At 56.0% G+C, this 21,269-nt stretch overlaps 1 protein-coding gene across 14 annotated transcripts in view; it reads left to right on the plus strand.

Moving 5' to 3' along the window:
- UACA (uveal autoantigen with coiled-coil domains and ankyrin repeats) overlaps nt 1-21,269 on the plus strand; it is a 93,550-nt gene that overhangs the window by 40,539 nt on the left and 31,742 nt on the right. For 12 of the 14 annotated variants that reach the window (XM_053271701.1, XM_053271695.1, XM_053271698.1 and 9 more), the window contains exon 19: nt 399-3,101. In XM_053271701.1, coding sequence (XP_053127676.1) covers nt 399-470 — 72 coding nt within the window. In that variant the 3' untranslated portion in view covers nt 471-3,101. Of the gene's footprint in view, nt 1-398; nt 3,102-21,269 lie in introns of those variants that run through there. The other 2 variants (XR_008311360.1, XM_053271696.1) reach the window with 1 other exon arrangement.

Genomic DNA, 21,269 nt, shown 5'->3' on the forward strand with positions numbered 1-21,269 from the left:
TTTGCAGCCCACCTTGCTTCCTGCAGGCCCCCTGGAGAGGGAAGGGGGCTCCCACGGCCAGCCAGCCAGCCTGCGTGGCTTTTTCCCTGGCAGCGACTCTTGTGTGGGGAACAGTGTTGTGTGGGTGGTGGTTTCCGTTCTCCGTTGGTGGCTGCTTGAATCAAACGATGCCGTGCTCCAAGCAAGGAGGAAACGTGCCAGCTTGGGTTTTATACGGGACTCGTGCCTGACTCGTCAGCCTAAACTGTGTTAGCCGATCAGCACGTGCTTTAGGTCAGGGTTTCTCGACCTTTGACCGTTGGGGCTGGGGGTGATGGGAGTTGTAGTCTGGGGTCCCCCGGCTGAGAAGTCCTGCTTCAGGCCCTGCCCTTCCTGACGGCTGCCTCTGTATTCTGCAGGGTCACATGGATGAAGACGTCCAGGCTGCCTTACTCCAGATCATCCGCATGCGCCAGGGCCTGGTTTGCTAGGCAGGTGGACGCCCTTGCGGATTCCCGAGTCTGCAGCAGTATGTACTAACCTTTCAGGGTTTCTCACATCTCCAGTTTTGTGGCTGCAGTGGTGGAAATGCTCCTCCCGCCCCACGTCTGTCCAGAGTGTGGGGGCAAAAATCCCCAGCCTGCCTTTATGCACACATAGATATTTAGCACAGCAAAAGGGCTACTCATAATTTGCCTTCTTCCTACACTGACGATTCACCCGTCTGAAAGGTAATAGTCTGTGGTTTTTATTGACTGGTGGTCAAAATGATGACAAAAGCAAAGTTCTGAACGTCGGATTGACAACGTTATAACTGAAACAAAAGGTGCCCCCAACTTCTCCCCCCACCCCCAACAAACCCACTTCCATCTCCTCACAACATTCAAAGTGTGAACCAAAGTCACTGTGGCCAAAACACCCAGCTCCTGAGTGGATTCTTTTGAGGTTTCAGAGTGGATTCTTTGAGGCTGTGTTGTGTTTGGTGTGGCAGCGGCAAGCTGATTGTATTTCCATAGCCGTGTCGGGCAGAGACCTTCCCAAGGCTGCTGCTGGGGTTGAGTTGCACCTTTCGAAGCAATCTGAAGGAGTCGTGCCTTTTTACTGCTGCTTACCTGAGCGAGAAATCCATTGAACACAAACTGTGCTGTGTGTGGGTTTTTTATGAAAGATATTTTTTTCCACCGTTCTTTGGTTACTTGTAGTCTCAAAAACAGCAGGCCCGGGGATCGTGACGGATGGGAAAGCAATGGCCTTATCTCCGAATGCAGCAACCCAAAAGTTTGTGTTAGAGAGAGTTCCTCCTCCTCCTTGTTTTTTTAATGGAGGCGGGGGAAAGCTTTTGCTGAAATAGAAAAACAGCAGTTGGAACAGGGTAAAAAAGCAGCAAAGCCTTACAGAAAATATTTGCTGAACAGTGCCTGGTGCCTCCAGCAGGGGGCTCTTGAGAGGCCGGGGGTGGGTAGGCGGGGAGGGGGCTCCTGTTCTGATGTGTTTGGGCTGTTGTGTGCTAGGCTCAGCCTTGTTTTTGAGGGGGTGGGTGGGAGGGCAGAAGCTCTCCTCCTTCCACGGCTGGGTTTGGAGAGACGTCTGTGGCTTCAGCCTCCAGTGCCTCCAGAAGGCAGCCGCTCCTGGAAGGGTGGGCAAATCTCTCTCCTGCCACCTCCCCCCCGCCCACACACCCCCTTGCTAGCTGGCTAGCATCCCCCACACCTCTGTGAGTGGCAGCTCCTCACAGCTGGTGCTCCTCTTAGGGCGCCGTCCCACCCGAAGGCCTTTTGCATGAGCCCACCTGGGGACTCGCCCCTATGCAAAGCCCGTTCCTGTTGAAGGGCCTGGACAGGCGGCGGCGGCTGTTGCCCTTCAGGGCCCCTCCGTTGTGTGCCCCAAATGGGGCCTGGTTAGTTCAGAGCTCACTGGGGAGGCCTTTGCTTGAGCTCGGCCTGCCATGGGATTTAGCAGCGGCTTCTGAAGGTGTTTTCTCAGTTTTACATCCAATCTCTTGTAAATGATGTACTATAGTCCACGACGATGGCTTTTATTTATGCAGGGAGACCAATAGTTCTAGGGGGAGAGAGTTAATTTGGCTTCCTGTGCTTGTCGGATGATAAACACTGCGAGGCTTGGTAGTTTTTCTTCTTCTTTAAAAAATGTAAACGTGCAATAACTCCAAAGGCAGAAACGCTGAATCCTGCGGGGGGCGGAAGTCTGAGAAGGGGGCGGTCTGGAGAATGGCAGTTTGCCCATTGCCGCGTGCTGGGCGTGACCCTGGGAGTACATGGCTGGCAGTGTGTGCACCCGTGCATTTCCAGAAGCGGGTGGCCCTGATGGGCCTGCAGAGGGGCGTGCTGGATCCATGTGCAGCCATCCCTTCCCACCGCCCTCTGTGCCTGCCGGTGAGCCGGGGGGAGGGATTGTGCCACCAGATACTGAGCACCTCTTGAGCTGGCCGAGAACTCCCTGCCACCAGGTCTTCACAAGCACAAACCTCTTCAGCTTCCAGATGCAGCCATTTGGTGCGGCTCTTGACTTCAGCCACATCGGTGGAATTGCACGCGTGCACCAAAGCCTGGCATTGGGTCTCGGGAGTGGGAGATTCCTCTTTCAGGCGGAGGGGGTGCAGCTGCCCCTGCTTCCCGGCAGCAGCTCAGGTGGCTCCTCTCTCTCCTGCCCCGCTGGAGAGCCATGTTGACTGCAGGCTGGCCATTCATCCGGTAGAGCTGCACAGCTCTTGGGCAGGCTGGGAGGCAGAGGAGCCCCCCTCCCCCGGCTTGTTAGGACAAGCCGCTGCTGGGTGGAGCTGCTGGTCTCCCCTGAAGGGCTGAAGCCAGCATCGCTGACCGAGCCCCACTTCCAAGCCCCGGGGCTGGGGTCCCCCTGCTCTGCCAGCCGCCCGTTGCCTTTCCCTGACGCGGCAGCTCCTCTTCTCGGGGCTGCTCTGCCAAGCACCCTCCTCCTTGCTCTGAGCAGCACATTTTTATAACTGGACACCGTAACGGAGGCTTTTGATATACTAATACTGACACTTTGGGTATTGTCACTGTCCTTACTCTGGGAGATGTTTTGTGTATTTTTATTCTCTCTCTCCCACACTACATACCAATAAAGTTTTATCTCCTGTGTTACTGCCGAGAGTGTTTCATGCTTCACTGAGAGGAGGAGGGCGCGAGTGAGTGCACAGCTTTTCCGTCTGGGTCTGTGTGTTGGTGGGGGAGGAAGAGCCCAAGAACACGGAGAACGCCGCCGGGCCTCCTTGGCTTCCGCTCTGGAGCTGTTTCTGTTGCTGCTATAAACTGGGGGGAATTAGAACCCCCTGGCCGTCTGCAGATCACTCAGCCATCGGCCATGAGGTCCTGTTTTAGGCCGCCTTCTGCCGAGTCAGACCCTTGGTCCATCGAGCTCGGTGCTGACTTCCCTGACTGGCAGCAGCAGCAGCTCTCCCAGGCTTCAGGCAGGAGTCTCTCCCAGCCCTTCCTGGCGATGCTGCTGCTAGGGAGGGAGCCTGGGATCTTCTGCAGGCAGGCCGCTGCTCTTCCACGGAGCTGTGGCCCCATCTCCTGCCGGGGAATATCTTCCAGTGCTCCCACCCAGATGCAAACCCAGGCGGGCAATGCAGGCCTGCTGCTACAAGACCAGCCCTCCTCAACCGCAGGCCTTTTCCAGCCGGAGCCTGTCGAGGGCTTTGGGGCTTGGCCTGGGAGACCCCAGACTGGAGCCCGCTGAAGGAGTGGCATGGCCAGCGGCTGGTGGTGCTCGGCTGCCTCTCCAGGCATGGGCGGGCGGGGAGGGCAGCATCTGCAGCTTGGCCTGGCCAGGCCTGGCGCTGGTGGGCAAGAGGGCGGCCCCTCTGCCCTCGCCCGGCCCACAGAGCCGGAGCATTGGCTTGCGATGGGATGGGGTGGGCCTCGGCTCTCCCAGCCCCACCAGAGGGAGCAGGCTGGAGACGAGCCTCTCCCAGTCTAGGCTAGGGGGAGCGCCCCAAGACCCCTCCTCGCTGCTGCTCTCCCAGGCTCTTCCCTCCAAGGGTGGGCTTTGGTTTTGCTCGGCCCCTTTCCCAGCCTTTGGGGATGAGAACTGGGCTCTTGTTCCGTTGTGGCCGCCTAAGAGTCATGACCGCCCCAACGATCTTCTTCTTGCGGCGAGGAGAAGCTGCCCTCCTCCTCCTCCTCCTGGAGGGAGGCAGCAGGACCAACCCCAGGCTGGATGGGATGCCAAGCGTGAGGCATTTCTGCAGGGCTGGGCGGACGCGCTTCTCCGCGCCTCTTTCCCCACACAGCCTTTGTTAGGTTTGGGGCAGGCTCAAGCGTCTCTTGAGCAAGATGGATGTCTGGGCAAAGCTTGGCTGTCCCTGCTCACCTTTATTCAAGGCTTGAATCAAGAGGTTTGGCCCAAGAGGGCTTTCGCTTTGTACATAATCGTCACGAAGTGGCGGCAGCAAAGGCACTCTGGGCTCCCCTCCCGCCTTAGACGTCTTCAGTCATTCAGGAACAACCGCTCTGCGCCCAGGTTTGCCTGATCAATAAATAAGTACCAGCAAGTGTGTGGGGGAAATGCAAAAGCTAGTTTGGAGAGGAAATGTCTGCCCCGTGCAGGAGACGCTTCTCCTTCCAAGAAGAAGGCCGCAGCCCAAGAGGCGGGGCGGCTGGGGAGACCGGGGCCCGCGGAGACATGGCCATCTCTCTGTGCGGGGGGGGGGGGAGAAGGGGGAGGCCAGGCTGCCCCAGCCCCCCGCTCCAGGGCAGCAGGAGAGCTGCCCAGCAGCCAAGGGCCAAGGGCAGGGTCCCGCCAGCAAGCCAGACGGCAGGCCGCGTTGCTGTAGGCTAGCCGGAGCCGCCTTGCGGGCCGTCTACAACTTCCGGGGTGCCTCCTGGCTGCTAGGAAGGCGTGCGCTCCCCTGCTTGCCTCTTGAACACATGCAGGGGGTCGCCTTTGCCTGGAATCAAATCGATCGCGGTGGGGGCAGGGGAGACCTGCCACCATGTGGGTGGAGAATCGGCTGGTGATAGAAGCTGCTGGAAGAGACCAGAAAGCCAGACACAGCGGCAAGAAGAAGCTGCATCCTCAAATGTCCGTCTTCCAGGGCACAGAAGGGGCAGGAAAACCCCCCGAAGGTGACTCATGCCTGCTAGCAAGCCATAGAGGAAGGCAGACAGACACCCCCCCCCCGCCATCTGCCCTGGACTTGCTTATCATGCCTTGCCTCCTGGGAAGGAGGAAGGTGGGTCAGTGTGGGGCACATTTCCTGCTGGGTTGGGGAAGCTCTCAGGAGGTCTCAGGACAGCGGCAGGATCCCCGCTGCAAGGTCCACCTCTTGGCCGGAGGAGGAGGAGGAGGAGGCGGCGGAGAGGGCGCTCAGAGTCTCGGCACAGTTCTGGTAGATGCTCAGTACATTCCATCATCTTCCGAGCCACACCTCAATACTTCTCTGTGGATTCTTGTTGGCAAATGGTTCTTGTGGGTGCTGTGTTTGTGCCTGGTCGGTGGGGTGGCGGGAGCAGCTCTCTTGGCTTAGCTCCCAAAGTTAGGAGGGGCAGATATCCGACTCCCTCCTCCCTCACACCCAAGCCCCACTGCTGGCCCGGCGGAAGCTTTCCTGTCACTCTCCCCCCCCCCCCCAGTTTCCTTGTGGCGGCTCCACCTGGAGGAGAAGGAAGGGCGCCCCCTTCCGCATCCAGAGCGTGTTTCCGTCTCGTCGCAACCCCCGTCACGATGCGGCACTGCCTTGCCTTTGCTGTGTGCGTGGAGGTGTCCATGCTGGCTCTTCCGTGAGAATCTTTTCTTCCTCTTCCGCAGCTGCAGTGGTGCCTGTTAGCATCTCTTTAAAACCGTGTTCAGTTTTCTGGCTTTAATCTCTCTCCTGCCCAGAGTTTGATCCTTGCCATCCTCAACTTTCTGATGACAACTTGGAGGGTGGTAGTGGCCGCTTGCCAAGAGGTCTCAGGCCTGGCTTTGCGTGCCGCTGCACCTTGACGGAAAAGCTCTGAGGAGGAAGATGGAGGACACAGGCACACCGGAAGCTGCCCGATACGGAGTCAGGCCATTGGTCCATCTAGCTCACTGTTGTCTGCCCAGACTGGCAGCGGCTTCTCTGAATTTGCAGGCAGGAGTCTCTCTCTCAGCCCTCTCTGGGAGATGCTGCCAGGGAGGGGACTGGGAACCTTCTGCTCTTCCCGGAGCGACTCTACCTCCTGTAGGGGAATATCTCACAGCGCTCACAAGTAGTGTCTCCCATTCAGATGCAAACCAGGGCAGGCCCTGCTTATCAAAGGGGTCAAGTCATGCTACCACAAGGCCAGCTCTCTGGGGAGCTCAGGTGGTGGTCTCGTCATTTCCCCCCGTAATCGGTAGAAAAGAAGACAAAGATGACTTCGGGCAAAGGGCCGGTTGTGCAGCTGGTGTCGATGAGAGATGTTGGCTGTCTGGGACCATGATCCGAGCTTCCTTGACGAAGGGCTCGTGGCAGGAGCCAGGTCCAGCCTGATGAACCTGATCAAGCGGGCTTGGAACCCAGCCCTGTGGGGGATGGAGACGAAAGCCCCGAGCTAGCGAAAGACAGAGAGGTCGGTGCCCCACAGGAGAAACTCTGGCATTTCCTCCTTCTTACAAAGCCAGGTGGAGGAGACGGTGCCAAGGAGAAGCTTGAGAACGCAGCCCCTGGTTCGAAATGGCAAGAACAAACAGCTGGATGAATAAAGCGAAACCAGGCAGTGGCCAGCAGAGGGCAGCCTTTCGACGTGGATGCGAGGGGAAAGCCTGGATGGAAATGCCGTGCTTGGAGGAATGAAAAGTTGTCCGCTGCTGCAGAAACCGGGAGGCTGCTGGGCCCAGGCCGGCAGCAGCCCACCCCAAGTCCTCCTGGCCAGAGAGCTCCGCCTCACTCCTTGGCCCAACTTGCTAGGCTGCCCTGACAGGCCAGCATTTGTGTAGTGCTGGTGCGTGTTTCACTGACTTCCGTCCGTTCCTTCCCCTGGCTTGGATTCCACACCCCCTGCCCCTTCCTTCAGCGCAGCCCTTTGCCTTCTCGGATGCCTCCATTCTGCTAGGTTTGCTGCCAGGGAGTTTTCTTCCCTCCAGGATTTTAAGCAGCAGGGGTTTGTTCTCCTCGCCAGGATGCCACACAGCGCTCCATGCGGCGTTTCCCTGTTGGCTGGTGAGAGACCCATGGCAGGGAAAGGCTGAGAAGGGGCTTTCGGGCAAAGAGCTGCCTTCCTGCCCTACTGTGTGAGCTCCGGAGGCTGAGGCCTGAGAGCAGCGCACCCACAGAGAAGTGGCCGCCTGGGCCAGCGGGGGCTCTTGGGTGCACAGAACAAGAGGCTGCTTCTGCTGGCGCGCGCTCGCTCTCGGGGAGTTCCTGTGCTGAGATGCACCCTGGAGGTCTCCCCAGAGAGCCCCACAAGTGACAGGGAGCCACCAAGAGGCTGAGCTCCCAGGAACCGAAAGGGGTTTGGTCCTCAGGGCCCGGTTCTGAGGGCGTGCGTTGCTGCTGGAGTGAATCCCAGAGCAGACCATTAGGAACCCAAGAGATGCTGTTCATCCAAGTGGCCGCCTAAGAAAGCAGCCCTAAACCCAGGCCAGCCAGGCCCCCTCTCCTTGCTCCTGCGGGCCCCTTCTGGACGCTTTCGGATGACACGCTACCACAGTGTCACTACGTGTCCTCCAAGTGTGCTTCTGTACTGCCTGTGTTTCGACATCGCAGTCCCTGTGCTGTCAGCAAGGTGCCGTTCACATTCCCGATGCTTGCTTTCTGGGTTTTTCTTTTCGTTACAGTGCTACGACGTGGTCAAAACAAAACGAAACTGTATTTCCCCCTTGTAGGAGGTTTGCGCAAGCTGGAAAAGTCTGCTCCCCCTGCTGGTGGCTTTGTGCAACACCCCTTAAGTTACGGTTTCAAGACGATCCTTCCAAGCCAAAGGAGACAGCCCTGGTGTCAACTTCAGTTGGAATGAGCAAGCTCTGCTTGACTTGTGAAAGCTCCCGCAATGCCCTTGGCTCAAGCAGCCTCCCCAGGGTGGCAGCAGCTTCCTGCCAGCTTCCTCCTCATTTGAAAACCTCGGCAATTCTGCCAGAGTGAGCAGAGACCTGGGGATGCTCATTAGCGGCTCTTTGCGCAGGACTCAGGCTTTTCCCTCTTGCGCCCACGAGACGCTCGCTCGCTCGCTCTTCGGAGGGCTTCCAGCTCCAATATTTAAGGCAGTTCAGTTCAAACTGTATTTGGGTTGTCAACCAACAAATATATTTAAGGCACAAGCTGGTGGGGCACTTGGGGGGATAAAGCAGGAAAGGAGAGCTGGCCTGTGTGAGGAGAGCTGGTCTTGTGGGAGCAAGCCTGACTTGTCCCCTTTGCTAAGCAGGGTCCTCCCTGGTTTGCATTTGAATGGGAGACGACAGGTGTGAGCCCTGTAAGATTTTCCCTTTAGGGGAGGGGGCCACTTTGGGAAGAGCACCTGCCTGCTTGCATGAAGAAGGTTCCAAGTTCCCTCCCTGGCAGCATCTCCAAGATAGGGCTGAGAGAGACCCGTACCTGCAACCTTGGAGAAGCCGCTGCCAGTCTGTGTTGACAATACTGAGCTAGATGGACCAAGGGTCTGACTCGGTGTACGGCAGCTTCCTACGTTCCATGTTCTTCTTTTGGCACGTGGCTTGGGCTGCTAGCTTCGATTGCCCGGTGTAGTATGCTCTTTGAACAGTTGGGCCACGGCCCACAACCTGCTCTTTCCCCCTGGAATTTGTGGAATGAGGGTTGATTGGGGAGGCGGAGGTGTAGCGTGGCTAGACCTGCCTTTTTGTGCTTCACCGGTCTGCGATCCTAGGGAAAAGAGCACACGGTGGCCTTTTGGCAGCTGCTGGCTGGACCTCCTTGCTGTTTTCCGGCCTGGCCACGACAACCTGGCCTGGAGACGGCCTCGGTGTCCGTCTCCTGCCAAGCCCTGGAGCTTCTGCTCTGTGGCCCGCTTGCCTCCCCTCCTGCTGTCTCTGCAGGCACAACATGCTGCCTAAATAGCTGGGTCGGTTTCACCTCCTCTCTTCTCCAAAAAGAGAAACACAGTGCAGAGGCCCAGCCCACGGCACAAAATGCGAGGATGGATTCCAGTGTGGTTTCCCCCTCGTCTTTGTACCCTTCTTCTCGCAACGGGTTGGGTGGGTGCTGTCAGCTTTCTGTATTCTGGGAAGTTTGCCAAGGCCTGCATGGAAGTTGGAGACGATGCAACTGTCAACGTAAATTGCAGCTTTGGAGAAGTTCATCTGCCTCTCGTAAAAGCCTCTTCCTCTGCTCTGAACTGCTGCCAAGACAACGCCTCCTCTGCCAGTCTCTGGTCTCTCATTGCAATACAAGGTTGTTGGACTAGGCAAGGGGGAGGCTGTGTGTGTGTGTCGGGGCTGAGGCGTGTTCAAACAGGTGGCATTTGCTTCTGGATATTTGGAGGTGAGAGGGAAGCCCTTTGCACGTGCTCAGAGAAGCTCACCATTTATTTGAGCGCCGCTCTTCCAGAGCGAAGAGCTGCGGCTTTTGTTAACGGTTGGATTCTTCATGCCTGTGGGTGGCTTCTGAAAGGAGGGGAGCCAGGATATTCCAGAGCTCCCCTTCTCCACCCTGAACACCTTGTCCCCTTACCTCCATGTGAGAGGGCTAGCTGTTGATGCTTGCCCACTGAAGAGAAAACAAAGCACTCTGCACGTGTTTAGAGACACTTTCAGAGCCACCAGTTGAAGAGGCATGCAGTTGGACAGATGCTCCCCGGGATTAGTGGGGAGAGCAGCTGGCCCTCTCTGCCCCCCAGCACAGCATCCCTCCAGCAGCTGTTGCTGGTGGCATCACCTTCCTTTTTTAGATTGAGAGCCCTTTGACGGGTGACAGGGTTAGGGTTGGGTTTTTAAATTTATTTAAATCTCTGTAAACCACTGTAAACCAGGAAAACCAACAAATGGATCATAGAAGAAATCCAGAATTTTCACTCGAGGCACAAATGACCAGGCTCAAACTGTCATACTTCGGACTAGAGTTGCCATGCCACCTGGAATTTTGGATTTCACCTGGATTTTAAGCATCTCATCCAGATTGCTTAGCCCACCCAGATTCGCCTGGATTTCAGATTTCTTTCTTTTTTCTTTTTAAAGTATAAGTGGAGTTATGGAGCAAAACGTGCAGTCACTATTCTGCTCAGAAATCATTTTCAAGCCAATTTACATAATATGCAAATTAGGCACCCAGATGTGGAAAGCCAGAATATGGCAACCCTACTGACACATTGTGCAAAGACCCAGCTCCCTTGAGAAAGTCCATCATGCTGGGGAAAGTTGAAGGAAAGAGAAGAAGAGGACGACCAGCAGCAAGGGGGATGGACTCAATTATGACAGCCATGAATGCACCACTGAGAGACCTTAATGGCCAAGTGGAAGACAGATCCTCCTAGAGAGAATCTATCTGTGTGGTTGTTAGAGAGTCGACACCAACTTGATGGCACTCAATCAATCAATCAATCAATCAATCAATCAATCAATCAAACAAGCTGCTTTGGGAACTTTTTGTTGAAAAGCGTTGGTCATATTGGTCTCATATTTCCTGCAAAGGACTATCATGCTATTAAGAATGCCCAGTAGTGGCAAGGAAAGCCCTGGATCCTTTTTATCTTTTGCCCTCACTGGGAATGGGATTTCACAGCTCTGTTGGAGATTGTGTCGCTGACTGTTGTCTTTTCTTCTTGCAGAACAAGCTAGCTAATGGATGTTGCCATAAACTTGGCTCCTGCTTTTCTATCCCAGAGGTGCTCAAGGAGGCTCACAGACATGTAAAAAAGTAGACTGCAAGTGTGCAGTTCCCCTCCCAATAAGATAACAAACCAACAGCAAATTAAAACATCAGAAGCTGCAGACATAAATTGGAGCCAAAAAGCTCGCTAGAATTGTGCTGTCTTTACTGCCCTCTGAAAGGCAGGCAACAACAACAAATATTTATGTTCCGCTTTTCAACAAAAGTTTCCAAGGCGGTTTACAGAGAGGAATAATAAATAAATAAGATGGCTCCCAGCAGCAGTCACTGGAGGTACTGTGCTGAGGGTGGAGAGGGTCAGTTACTAAATAAAGAGAATCACCATGTTAAAACGGTGCCTTTTTGCCCAGTTAACCGTGATGGGGACAGGTGGGCATCCTCTGGCCTGGGTGCCACCTCTCTCTCTCTCACTCTCCTGCCCACCACCCATCATGCTTTTGATCAAGACAGAGGAAGGCCCCCACGCAGCACAGAGAGTCCCTGGACAGGCTTATCACACAGGAAGAGGCGGCTCCCGAGAGCCGGCTGCTGAGGTCCAGATGGTTCTGGCAAGGCTGTGAAGTTGGTGGAGTGACCCTTGCAGCTTAGCCGCAGGTGTTGACAACAGAGGGAGCGAAAATGCCCTCCTAGCAGCTGGATTGGGGCCTGCTGCTTTCTCCGGAGTCAGGCCACTGGGCCATCTCATTCCGCCTGGTCTGCTCTGGCTGGTGGCAACTCTCCGCCTCCCGGGTCTCAGGGAGCCCTGGAGATGCTGGCCAGGGACTGAATCTGGGACCAGGCTGCTCTTCTGCTACTGAGCTGTGGGCCAGCGCCTGCTTGTAAGAAGCCCGAGTCAGATAACTGGTTCAGGTGCAACACCCCTGTTGACGGAAAAAGAAATGCTGGTGGCGTTTCCTCTCTCAATTATATTTCGCACAGTTGGGCAAATTTTCACCATGTGCTTCAGAAGTCTCTCAGAGGGCAAACCATTTCTGTCTCTCATGGGAGAGTGGCTTTTTGGGTTGGTTTTTTTAAGGGAAGGAGTGGGAGGAGGAAGTTTCGAAACCAAACAACGTGACCTTGGGGAAAACCCAGTTGCCTCCTATCAGCCTCCTCCACTCACCCTCCAGGTGTGTTTCTGCAGATCAGTAATCACTATTTTTTATATTATTATTTTCCTGGTTTTGGATACACTCGCTCTGCCCTAATGGCCAGGGACAGCTCTGAAAAGGGATCCGGAATTGCTCTCTTTGCTTCCACCCGGGAATTGGTGGTGGGGACGCTCTTGCTCTCTGCCATTTTGGAAGCATGCAGTCCAATCCTGTGCAGATTCTTCCAGAAGCAAGTCCGTCTGGCGCTTAGGATTGCAGCAGCCATAGTTCCCTAGCAGGAACACCAGCGGCCCCTTCTGAAGGATCCCGCTCTGGCCTCAGGAATGTGATTCTTGCTTAAAGGCCCCCAAAGCAGCACCACGGCTGTATATTTGCCTTGCAGTCTGTTAATTAGGCCTGGCATATGGTATTTAATTAGCATAATGCTGTATAATATCTCTCTAGAACCGCCATCTCGGCCCTCTCCTGCCTCTGCTGCGTCAGAGGCACATGGGCTGCGTTTCCTTCCTCTTCTGGCTCATCTGCCTTTTTAAAAAGCTCAGAGCAAAAGGAGTCTGGGCAGGGAAAGGTCAGCCGGTCTGGGTGTCGAAGGCAGCCTTGGGTGTCTGGGCGTATGGCGGTGGGTGGATGTAGAGGAGGATCCGGCCCTTCCCCACCCTGGGAGGTGGGGGAGGTTGTGTGCGGTGCCTCTTGGAAGAGGGGCTGTGTGACTGCGACCATCATGCAGAGATTCTTCTCGTTTGGGTGGAAATGAGTGTCCGTGTTAAACGTTGGTGTGTTTTTGTTTGGGTGTCTCCAAGCTCCTCTCTCCCGTCCTCGTCCTCGTCTGCAAGCCCGCTCTCCTCTTCTGATCCTTGAATAATCAGCAGCACTGGCCGATTTAGCCTGGGAAATTAAATTAATTCTCCTGCTCCGATTCCTCCCAGTGTACATTCCGTTATGAATTATTGAAACGGTCTTATTTTATGCAGTTTGATATTTTTTGGTTTTCAGGAAGCAATTAAGTTTAGCTCAAGTTGCTGATCAACAGCCAGTGCCGTTGGGGCTCATTTTTCCAGGTGGGCTTTTCCACTGGGGGGCCGGCGGACCCCAGCGAGGCCTTGTCTCTCCCCTACCGGTGGCCTGGCCCGTCATCTTTCTCGGTGGCTGCCTCCTCTTTAAACGCCAGCCAGACCATCTGCGGGAAGAGTGTGTGTGGCGGAGGAGGAGGAGGAGGAGGGTGCGGTTCCACTGCAGGCCACCCTGCCCTCTGCAGGCCAACGGGTTGTGCGGAAAGGACTTGGGCCAAGCCTTGGGCAAGGAGCGAGTGGGGAGGGGGGTGCCCTGTGTGATTCCGTGGGTGGGTTTGGTCCCCAGGACGGGGCTGAAGAGACCCCTGCAGTGCCGGAGTGGAAGAGGAAAGGCCCGGCAAGAGCTGCCTCCCTGGATCCATGCCAAGGGGAGGGGCATGAGAGCCCCCTGTGGAAATGGGGTGGGGGGGGAGGCGGCCTTTCCCTGCAGGGAACGGATCCAGAAGTATACACTGCGTGGAAGCCCTGGAGTCCCAGCAGCCCAGCTGAAATCGGTGCTGCACCTCTCAGGGTCTCCTCTGGGGTCTGCCTAACCCGCCCTCTCGTTTGGTCCTGATATGTGTTCCCTTGGATTTCTTTTCATGGACAGGAGGGGCTGCCTGTGTGGTTTGGGTGAACTGTAAATGGGTCCTTTCGTTTAAACAGCAACCCCAGTCCAAGAAATCTTTCTCTGAGCTTCATTAAAAAGGCAGCATTTGCATTCGAGTGCGGGGCGGGGGGGGGGATAGACTTGCAGTCCAGAGAAGAAGCAGGTAGGGCTGTGACCCCCTCCCTGCGTTGGGCCTGCACTTTGGCCTGTGCCAGCATAGCGTAGTGGTTAGAGTGTTGGGCTAGGACCGGGAAGACCCGGGTTCGAATCCCCATTCAGCCATGGAACTCACTGGGTGACTCCGAGCCCGTCATTTCTCTCTCAGCCTAACCTACCTCACAGGGTTGTTGTGAGGATAAAAATAAGCATGTGCTCTGAGCTCCTCGGAGGAAGAGTGGGATATAATTGTATAAAATAAAATAATGCCCCTCGCCAAGCTCCAGAGAAAAGATAGAGCTGCAGGAAGAAGCAGCCGTGGCCAGAGCCCACCCCACAAAACCGCCTCCTGGCCAAAGATGCCTCCCTGGGCTGCCCCCTTCTCTGCTCCCCGCCCCGTCCCCCCAGCCGTGCCTGCCCCATCCTCCCGTTCTCTCGGGCTTGGCGTCTCTGACAGCGTCCAACGCTCCGAAAAACCCACAGAGCTGAACTGGTGCGCAGCGTCTTTGCCCGTTTCCCTTTGGAGAAGGCAACGTGGAGCCTCAAAGGGCTGGTTTCCCTTCTCCATCAAGAGCGGCGGCAGCGTCTCTCAGGAGCCAGAGAGCCTTCATGAACAAGCAGCAGGCAGTCTGCCGTGCGCCAGGAACTCCTACATTATTCTCTTTGTTCCTTCCCCACCTGCTAACTCTGCTTACCTTCCGTGAGGTTCTCTTTCATCTCCCTCTTCCCCCCATCCTGGCTGCATCTTGGCAAACGCTGATCACTTGGCAGTTCTCGGAAGAACTAATAGACGTCCCAGTGCTGTACTGGGGCATGCAGGGAGGAGGGAGGATTGCTGACCTTTGAGGGGAGGAGACCTTCCTTCCCACCATCCGCAGAGACCAGCCCGGTTAGCTTCTGTTGACTCTTTGTCTTTATCGCCAGCCCATCTAGAGACTTCAGTCTTTTCCCTTTTGCTCCCAGTCTCATAGGGGAGCCACAGATCCTGCTTAGGGCTGGAGAAAGAATCACATGTATGTATTTTCTGAAAAAAGGGGGGATCGGCCCTAGTTGCGTCTCTGGCACTGGCACAGCAGCCCCTTGAGTCACCTGAAACCCTTCTTGCCTCCTCAGCAGAGGCCGATCTGATGACGGTTGCCTGGCTGCTCCTGCGCTCCAGGACTGTGCCCAGCTGCAGGCTTTGCGACTTCATTATCTCACCCAGAGGAGTTCTGTGATGCTTGCAAGCTTGCTCCCCACTTTGTGATGGTTGAGTTGGTCCAACTGTTGGGCAGTGACTGAGGGACTGGATTTATGGGGGTGCCAGACACCTCTAGTGTCTGCCTCTTGCTTGATCTCAGCAGCACCAGAGCGTGCTCTGCTGTTGGTCTCCTTCTCCCGAGTAGAGCTGATGAAGGTGGCCAGATGGCTACTGCCACGTCACCAGTTCAAACCTGGAGAAGCTGAGGATGGGGGCGGTCCCGAGGGGGTCGGTGCTGCCTTCGTATTGCAGCCTCCTTGGGCTGGGTGGCCTCTGGATGCCATAGGAATCCTGATCAGTGCTGTGGACCACAGCAAGGCCCTGTCCCTTCCCTTTAGGCAGGGGGAGATCTTGCAAGGTCCTGGCAGCATCTGAGGAGTGTGGAAGAGAGGCCTTTGCCACCGCCCCCGGTTCACACACCTGGGCGCTTTCCAGAATAGCTGCTCAGCAGCAGCAAAATGCCTCCGTTCAGGCAAGTGGCAGTGCAAACATCAACAGCAGGGGGAGCCGTCTGGTGGAAACGAACCACCCAAAGAAACAGCAGCTTCCTTACGCCGGATGTACGACGTCTAGCTCTATATCTCAGCGATTAAATTTGAGACAAGACACTGGAAATATGAACGGCCCCCTGCTGTTTACATAGGGGCTGCGGTGTCAGGACACAGGCAGTGTGGAAGCACACTTCCGAGATCCAACGTGACCTCGTTGCAGGGTCTTATCTGGAAAGCGCCCTGGCCTTGATTCACCCAACAACACACCTCTGGCTGAGGCATCCAGACCTTCCTACCCCAACAGCCTGATAGTTTTGACCAAACAGGATCAAGAGAGACTCAGCATCATCAAATGAGCGAAGAGTTCCCCCCCCCCTGTACTTCAGCAAACAAAAGTGATTTGCATTGCGTATCATCCAGGAGCTTTACCATGGGTTTTCGGCAAGGCTTTACTGCGAGTTCGAAGTTGGATTGTTTTACTCTGGATATAAATCGGACTACACTCTTAATGCACCATTTAAAAAACCCAAATTGTGTGCGCAGTGCTCCCCGAGAGCTCGCAGGGAGTTTGGGGGTAAATTTGGCCAACATGTGAGTGCACAGCCTCCATTCTGGAGGAGATGTGCACTAAAAGCTGGGTGTGAAGGGTGTGAAAAACGTCCTGCTGGAGAGCCGGTCTTGCAAGCATGAGTTCAGCAGGGTTCACCTTGGCTGGAGGAGGACATGTGAGAACCGTCTGCTGTGGGCGGGGGGGGACATTCCCCTGAGGGGAGGAGGAGTCGCTCAGAGGTAGAGCATCTGCTTGGCGTGGAGAAGGAAGGTCTCGGATTCAGCCCCTGGCGGCAGCAGCATCTCCAGGTAGGGCGGGGAGAAGCTCCTGCCTGGAACCTTGGAGGAGAGGCTGCCAGTCAGTGTCGACAGTCCCGAGCTGGACAGACCAAGGGTCTGACTCTGTAAAAGGCATCTCCCGATGTTCCTCTGTCTAGCGAGGAAGGCAGTGCTGCTCTGTTTCTGACTAGAACCCCAAAGTGCCCCAAGCAGATCCAGGGGCAAGATGAGGCTCAGGGCTGGACCCCACCATCCCCGACGAAACGGCCTGCATGTTCGGCTGCAAAGTCTGCCTCTGAGGTGCTGCAGGTCAGGAATTCGAGCCCGAAACCCTACAACCAGCCCGCAGAAGTGTGCAGAGACCCGGCCCAAGGCTCTCCGATTTGCCCTCCTGCCTTGCTGGTGAGGAGTGCTGGAGCCAAGAGCCCCGGAGAGCCAGACAGAGGCCCTTGTGCCTGCGCTTCCAAGGAGCGACCAGCTTGACCCGCACTCCTGTGCCTGAAGCCGCCGCATTTTGCATTTGGGGACACCGCTGAGGCTCCCCCCATCTGGGACTTGGCCTCCGCTCCCTTCAGGCCAGTACGTGCACTGAGTGGATTCCAGCAGGGGCGCCGTTGGGGGTGGGCCGTGGGGCAGGACCCCCGGCGAGCCCCAAATCTCATCCGCCCCCTCCCCCCATGGCCTCTTCTGGAAAGGAAGGGCCGCCCCCGGCCTGCTCTCCTGGCTCTCCGCTGCTCTCCTGCCTTCGCAGGTGCGGCATCCAGATCTCCGAGACATCCGCCATTCTCCTCGGGGTGGGTCTGGTTGCGATTAATGGTCCAAGGAGGGGCTGTGGGCCCAGGTCCCGGATCATGGGAGTACCTAGCCATGACCCCGGATTTCAGGGAGTTCGTCGTTGCTGTTGTGGTTGAACAAGTCAGGAAGGAGTCCTCCTGGCTGACCCACACGGATCTCCCAGAGATCTGCAGGGTGACCCTACTCCATCTCTTGCCAGTTAGGACCGGGGAGACCCGGGTTCAAATCCCCATTCAGCCATGAGACTTGCTGGGTGACTCTGGGCCTGTCACTTCTCTCTCAGCCTCACCTACTTCACAGGGTTGTTGTGAAAGAGAAACTCAAGTATGGAGTACACCGCTCTGGGCTCCTTGGAGGAAGAGCGGGATATACATGTAAAAATAAAATAATAATAATACAGGGAGTTCCTTTCCCAGCCTTTTGGCTTTCCTTTTCTCTGGGGCAGACCAATTTTAGTGGTGCCTGCCAGAAAAGAGTGGAGTTCTGGAGAAACTCCTGAAAAGGCCCCTGACTTGTGATCAAACACGAATTGGCTGTTTGTAGGGACGGGGGCGGAGGGGGAGGAGAGGAGAGGGGATTAAAAAGAATATTTGAAAACTCCTCTTTCTAAAGAGAAGCAAAGGGAATCTGATTTCTCTCTGGGTAGGTGTTGCTGCCGAATCTTTCATGTAAAAACTTAAATGGAATCCGAAATGAGGTGAATCTCTCTCCGGGCTCCTGGTGATCCTTGTAGCCCTCCATTAAAATTAATATGTGCATTGATCTGTACAATTTATTAATAGGCCGGCGCTGACGGGGGAGCTACTCTGATAAACAGCCGCGCAGCCCACGTCGTCCCTGGCTTCTTCGTGGGGGCCTCTGCTGCTCCCATCACAGCCCCCCAGACAGCTTTTAATTGGTCTGCCTTCTCGCTATTCCAGCACTGCAGGACCAATGGGCTTGCAATCCTCGGAAGCCGTGACGGCTTGGCACGAGAAGCCCCCCAAAAGCTCGCTCCGGAAAGGGGAATGGAAAGACTGCCGCAGCCCAAGCAGGCCTGGGATCTCTTGCTGGCTCTCTGATTAACCGTCCTGCCAGGTTATCACAGGCCTGAAACATTAATGCTGCTTGCAGCCGTGGTGGGGTTTTCCTCCCCCCCCTTTTTATGCTTCCTATTAATCTTTAATGATAGCCTTGGTGACCAGGGTTCTTTTATCTTGTCAGATAAATGTCTGCTTAACAGGCTAATGAGAGTTCCAAAGCTCGCTTCAAGCCGTCTAGGACACGGCTGCCCTCTGACCCCCATTGCGAGCGGTGCGTGAGCGGGGGGGGGCTCACTAGGTAGGCTGGGAAGGGGGGGCTGGCAGAGGGGCCGGGCTCCACGCCAGGGTCAGGAGGGTCCCTCGGCTTGGGAAGGCCACGGCGCTTTTATTGCAGGCAGGATCCGAGGGGGCTGTAATTAGATGTACCCCGCTGCTTTATTAATAAGTCATCATTGCTGCATTGCTTCTGGGTTAGCAAGTCTCTTCCGTTGGTAATTGAGGGCATTGATGTGGCTTTATTTATTAATTAGTGCAGGATGTCGAGGCTTCCTTGTGGCAGGGAGCCGGCAGGGGGCAGTGGAGCCGTCTCCCGTAGCCGAGCGGGGGAAAGAACCGCCACTCCGTGCAAGGGTGCCTTTGCGGCTCGTCCACACGGCCATCTCCAGGATCCCTCGAGAGCGGGCGGGAGGTGTCTTCCTAGGACGCTTCGTATTGACCTGCGTTCCGCTGAGAATTGGTGGGCTTGGAGAGCCAACAGCTGTAAGCAATGAATAGCCGCCCTTTGGTACGATCCTTCAGAGCAAGGCTGTGTTATATGGTAGCTCATTGGGAGAGCCTTTGCAGGCAGAAGGCCCCAGGGTCAATCCTTGGCTTCGGCGCGTTCCAGATTAGACCCTGCAACGGGGTCACGGCGGATCTCGGAAGGGGGCTTCCACACTTCCTGCATCGTGACACCGCAGTCCCTCCGCGGACAGCAGGGGGCCGTTCACATTGCCAGCGCCTTGTCTCGAATTTAATTGCTGCGATGTACATCCGGCGTAAGGAAGTTGCTGTTTCTTTGGGTGGTTCGTTTCCACCAGACAGCTCCCGCTGCTGTTTCATCAATGCGACGTGCCTGAATGGAGGCATTTTGCTGCTGTTGAGCATCTAGACGAGCGATCGGATGTTGCGGGGAGTGTGGACCGCGCTACCAGACGATCTGCACTGCACCACGCAGTGTGGAGCTCCAGGACGACACATCCCAGCCTCCAGATATCCCGCAGTGCACGGTGGGTGCCCTGGAGGATTCCCCCAGGAGAGGAGTACTCCAGGCACCCCTCTCTGTGTCCACGTGGGCTGAACATAGCCTGAGCCAACACACAAGCCAGGAGCCGGGCTGAAGGGAGCCCTTGGTCCTCGCTAAGAGCCGGGTTTAGAAGCTGGGCGAGGGGGCGCTGCCCGCTCCTGGCGGTCCTCACCTGCTGCCTGGCCCAGGCTGCGCATGAGAAGAGCCTCTCTGTCTGAGCAGGGGTCTTGTCTTCCTTGGACGCTTCTGGCCTCTTTCCTGGCAAGGAAGCCCTCGCACGGGGAACTTGTTGCGAGGTGGAAACGCTGGGACTGGAGCGCCCCCGTTTCTTCTGCTTCTTTCTTTCCCCCAGTGCTTTTCCTTGCTGCTACTAGGAACCTCATTCCCCCCCCCCCCACTGCTGCAGGTGCTGTGGGTACAACTGACTCTCACCCCATGGTTGCCTCTACCAAATGCGTCAGGTGGGCTGTTGAATGGCTTCACCCGGGGCAGAGTTGACAGTGGGAGGAAAGGCGGGCAGGCTTGGAGCGCGGAATCGGGAGCACTCGGATCTCCAGGGGCAGAGGCTGCTTTTGAAAAGCATTTCTCTGATGCCCCAGGAGGGCCCTGCAGCAGGTCAGGAGCCAGAGCTACCAGTAAAGAAAAGTGTGCCCCAGTGGGGATTCGAACTGGCAGCCTCAGGCTCGCTAGTCAAGCCATTTCCCCACTGCTCCATTAGGTGGCTACCGGTAGATCGGAGTTAGAAACATAAGAACAGCCCTGCTGGATCAGGCCCAAGAAGGCCCATCTAGTCCAGCCTCCTGTTTCACACAGTGGCCCACCAGATGCCGCTGGAAGCCACAGGCAGGAGTTGAGGGCAGGCCCTCCCTCCTGCCGTTACTCCTCTGCAACTGGGACTCAGAGGCATCCTGCCTTTGAGGCTGGAGGTGGCCTGCAGCCCTCCGACTAGTAGCCTTTGATAGACCTCTCCTCCATGAAGTTCTCCAAACCCTTCTTAAAGCCATCCAAGTTGTTGGCTGTCACCACAACAACCACACAAGTTATTTGCAGCTGGTCAGCAACTCTTACTGACTGCCAGTTGTTGGAAGTATTGTTGGAACTATTGGAAGTAACATTGCAAGAGGAGGAGGTGGAGAGCTGGTCTTGTGGTAGCGAACATGAATTGCTCCCCTTTGCTAAGCAGGGTCTGCATTAGTTTTTATTTGAATGGGAGACCATATGTGTGAGCACTGCAAGATATTCCCCATAGCGAAGGGTGCTCATCTTCGGCCATCCTGCAGATGTTGGGCTACAACTCCCATCATCCTTAGCTATTGGCCACTATGGCTGGGGATTATGGGAGTTGTAGTCCAGGAAGAGGTGGGGGGCCAAAGTTGAGCAGGCCTGCCATAGGAGATGGACCGTAGCAGCCGCTTTGCATGCAGAAGGGCCCAGGTTCACTCCCTGGCAGCAGCATCTCCAGGTAGGGTTGGGAGAGTCTGAAATCTTGGAGAGCTGCTGCCGGTCAGTGAAGACAGGACTGAGCTAGATGGACCAAGGGTCTGACTCAGTAGAAGGCAGCTTCCTCTGTCCCTATCCTGCTCTCCAGTGTGGACCTCTCCTATCCCCTTCCTGACCTTCGAGGGCCGTCCACCAGGATTAGGGAAAGCAACTGCGATCTTGTCTTTCTGGAGAGCATGGAACTGCCTCCCTCCTCATGTCCAGGAGGTGTTTTCTTTCTCTCTCTCTGCAATAAATGCGTCTCCATATTGGACTTGGCATTTGCTTGCTGAAGCCTGCTGGATACTAATGGGCAAACCGTCGGCTCACGAGAGCTGAAGGCGCAGCGGGAATAGATTTCATTTGGTTCGAATGCAGGGGCGGAGGAAGCTCTTCTGCCTTGCGGTGTGTCTGCTGCGCATGGCCTGCTCTTGGCCCGCTGCCCTGGCTGGCGGCGCCCACCCCGCCCCTTCACCCCT

The sequence above is a fragment of the Hemicordylus capensis genome, chromosome 10 (genome assembly GCF_027244095.1).
Source record: "Hemicordylus capensis ecotype Gifberg chromosome 10, rHemCap1.1.pri, whole genome shotgun sequence".
NCBI classification, from domain to species: domain Eukaryota; kingdom Metazoa; phylum Chordata; class Lepidosauria; order Squamata; family Cordylidae; genus Hemicordylus; species Hemicordylus capensis.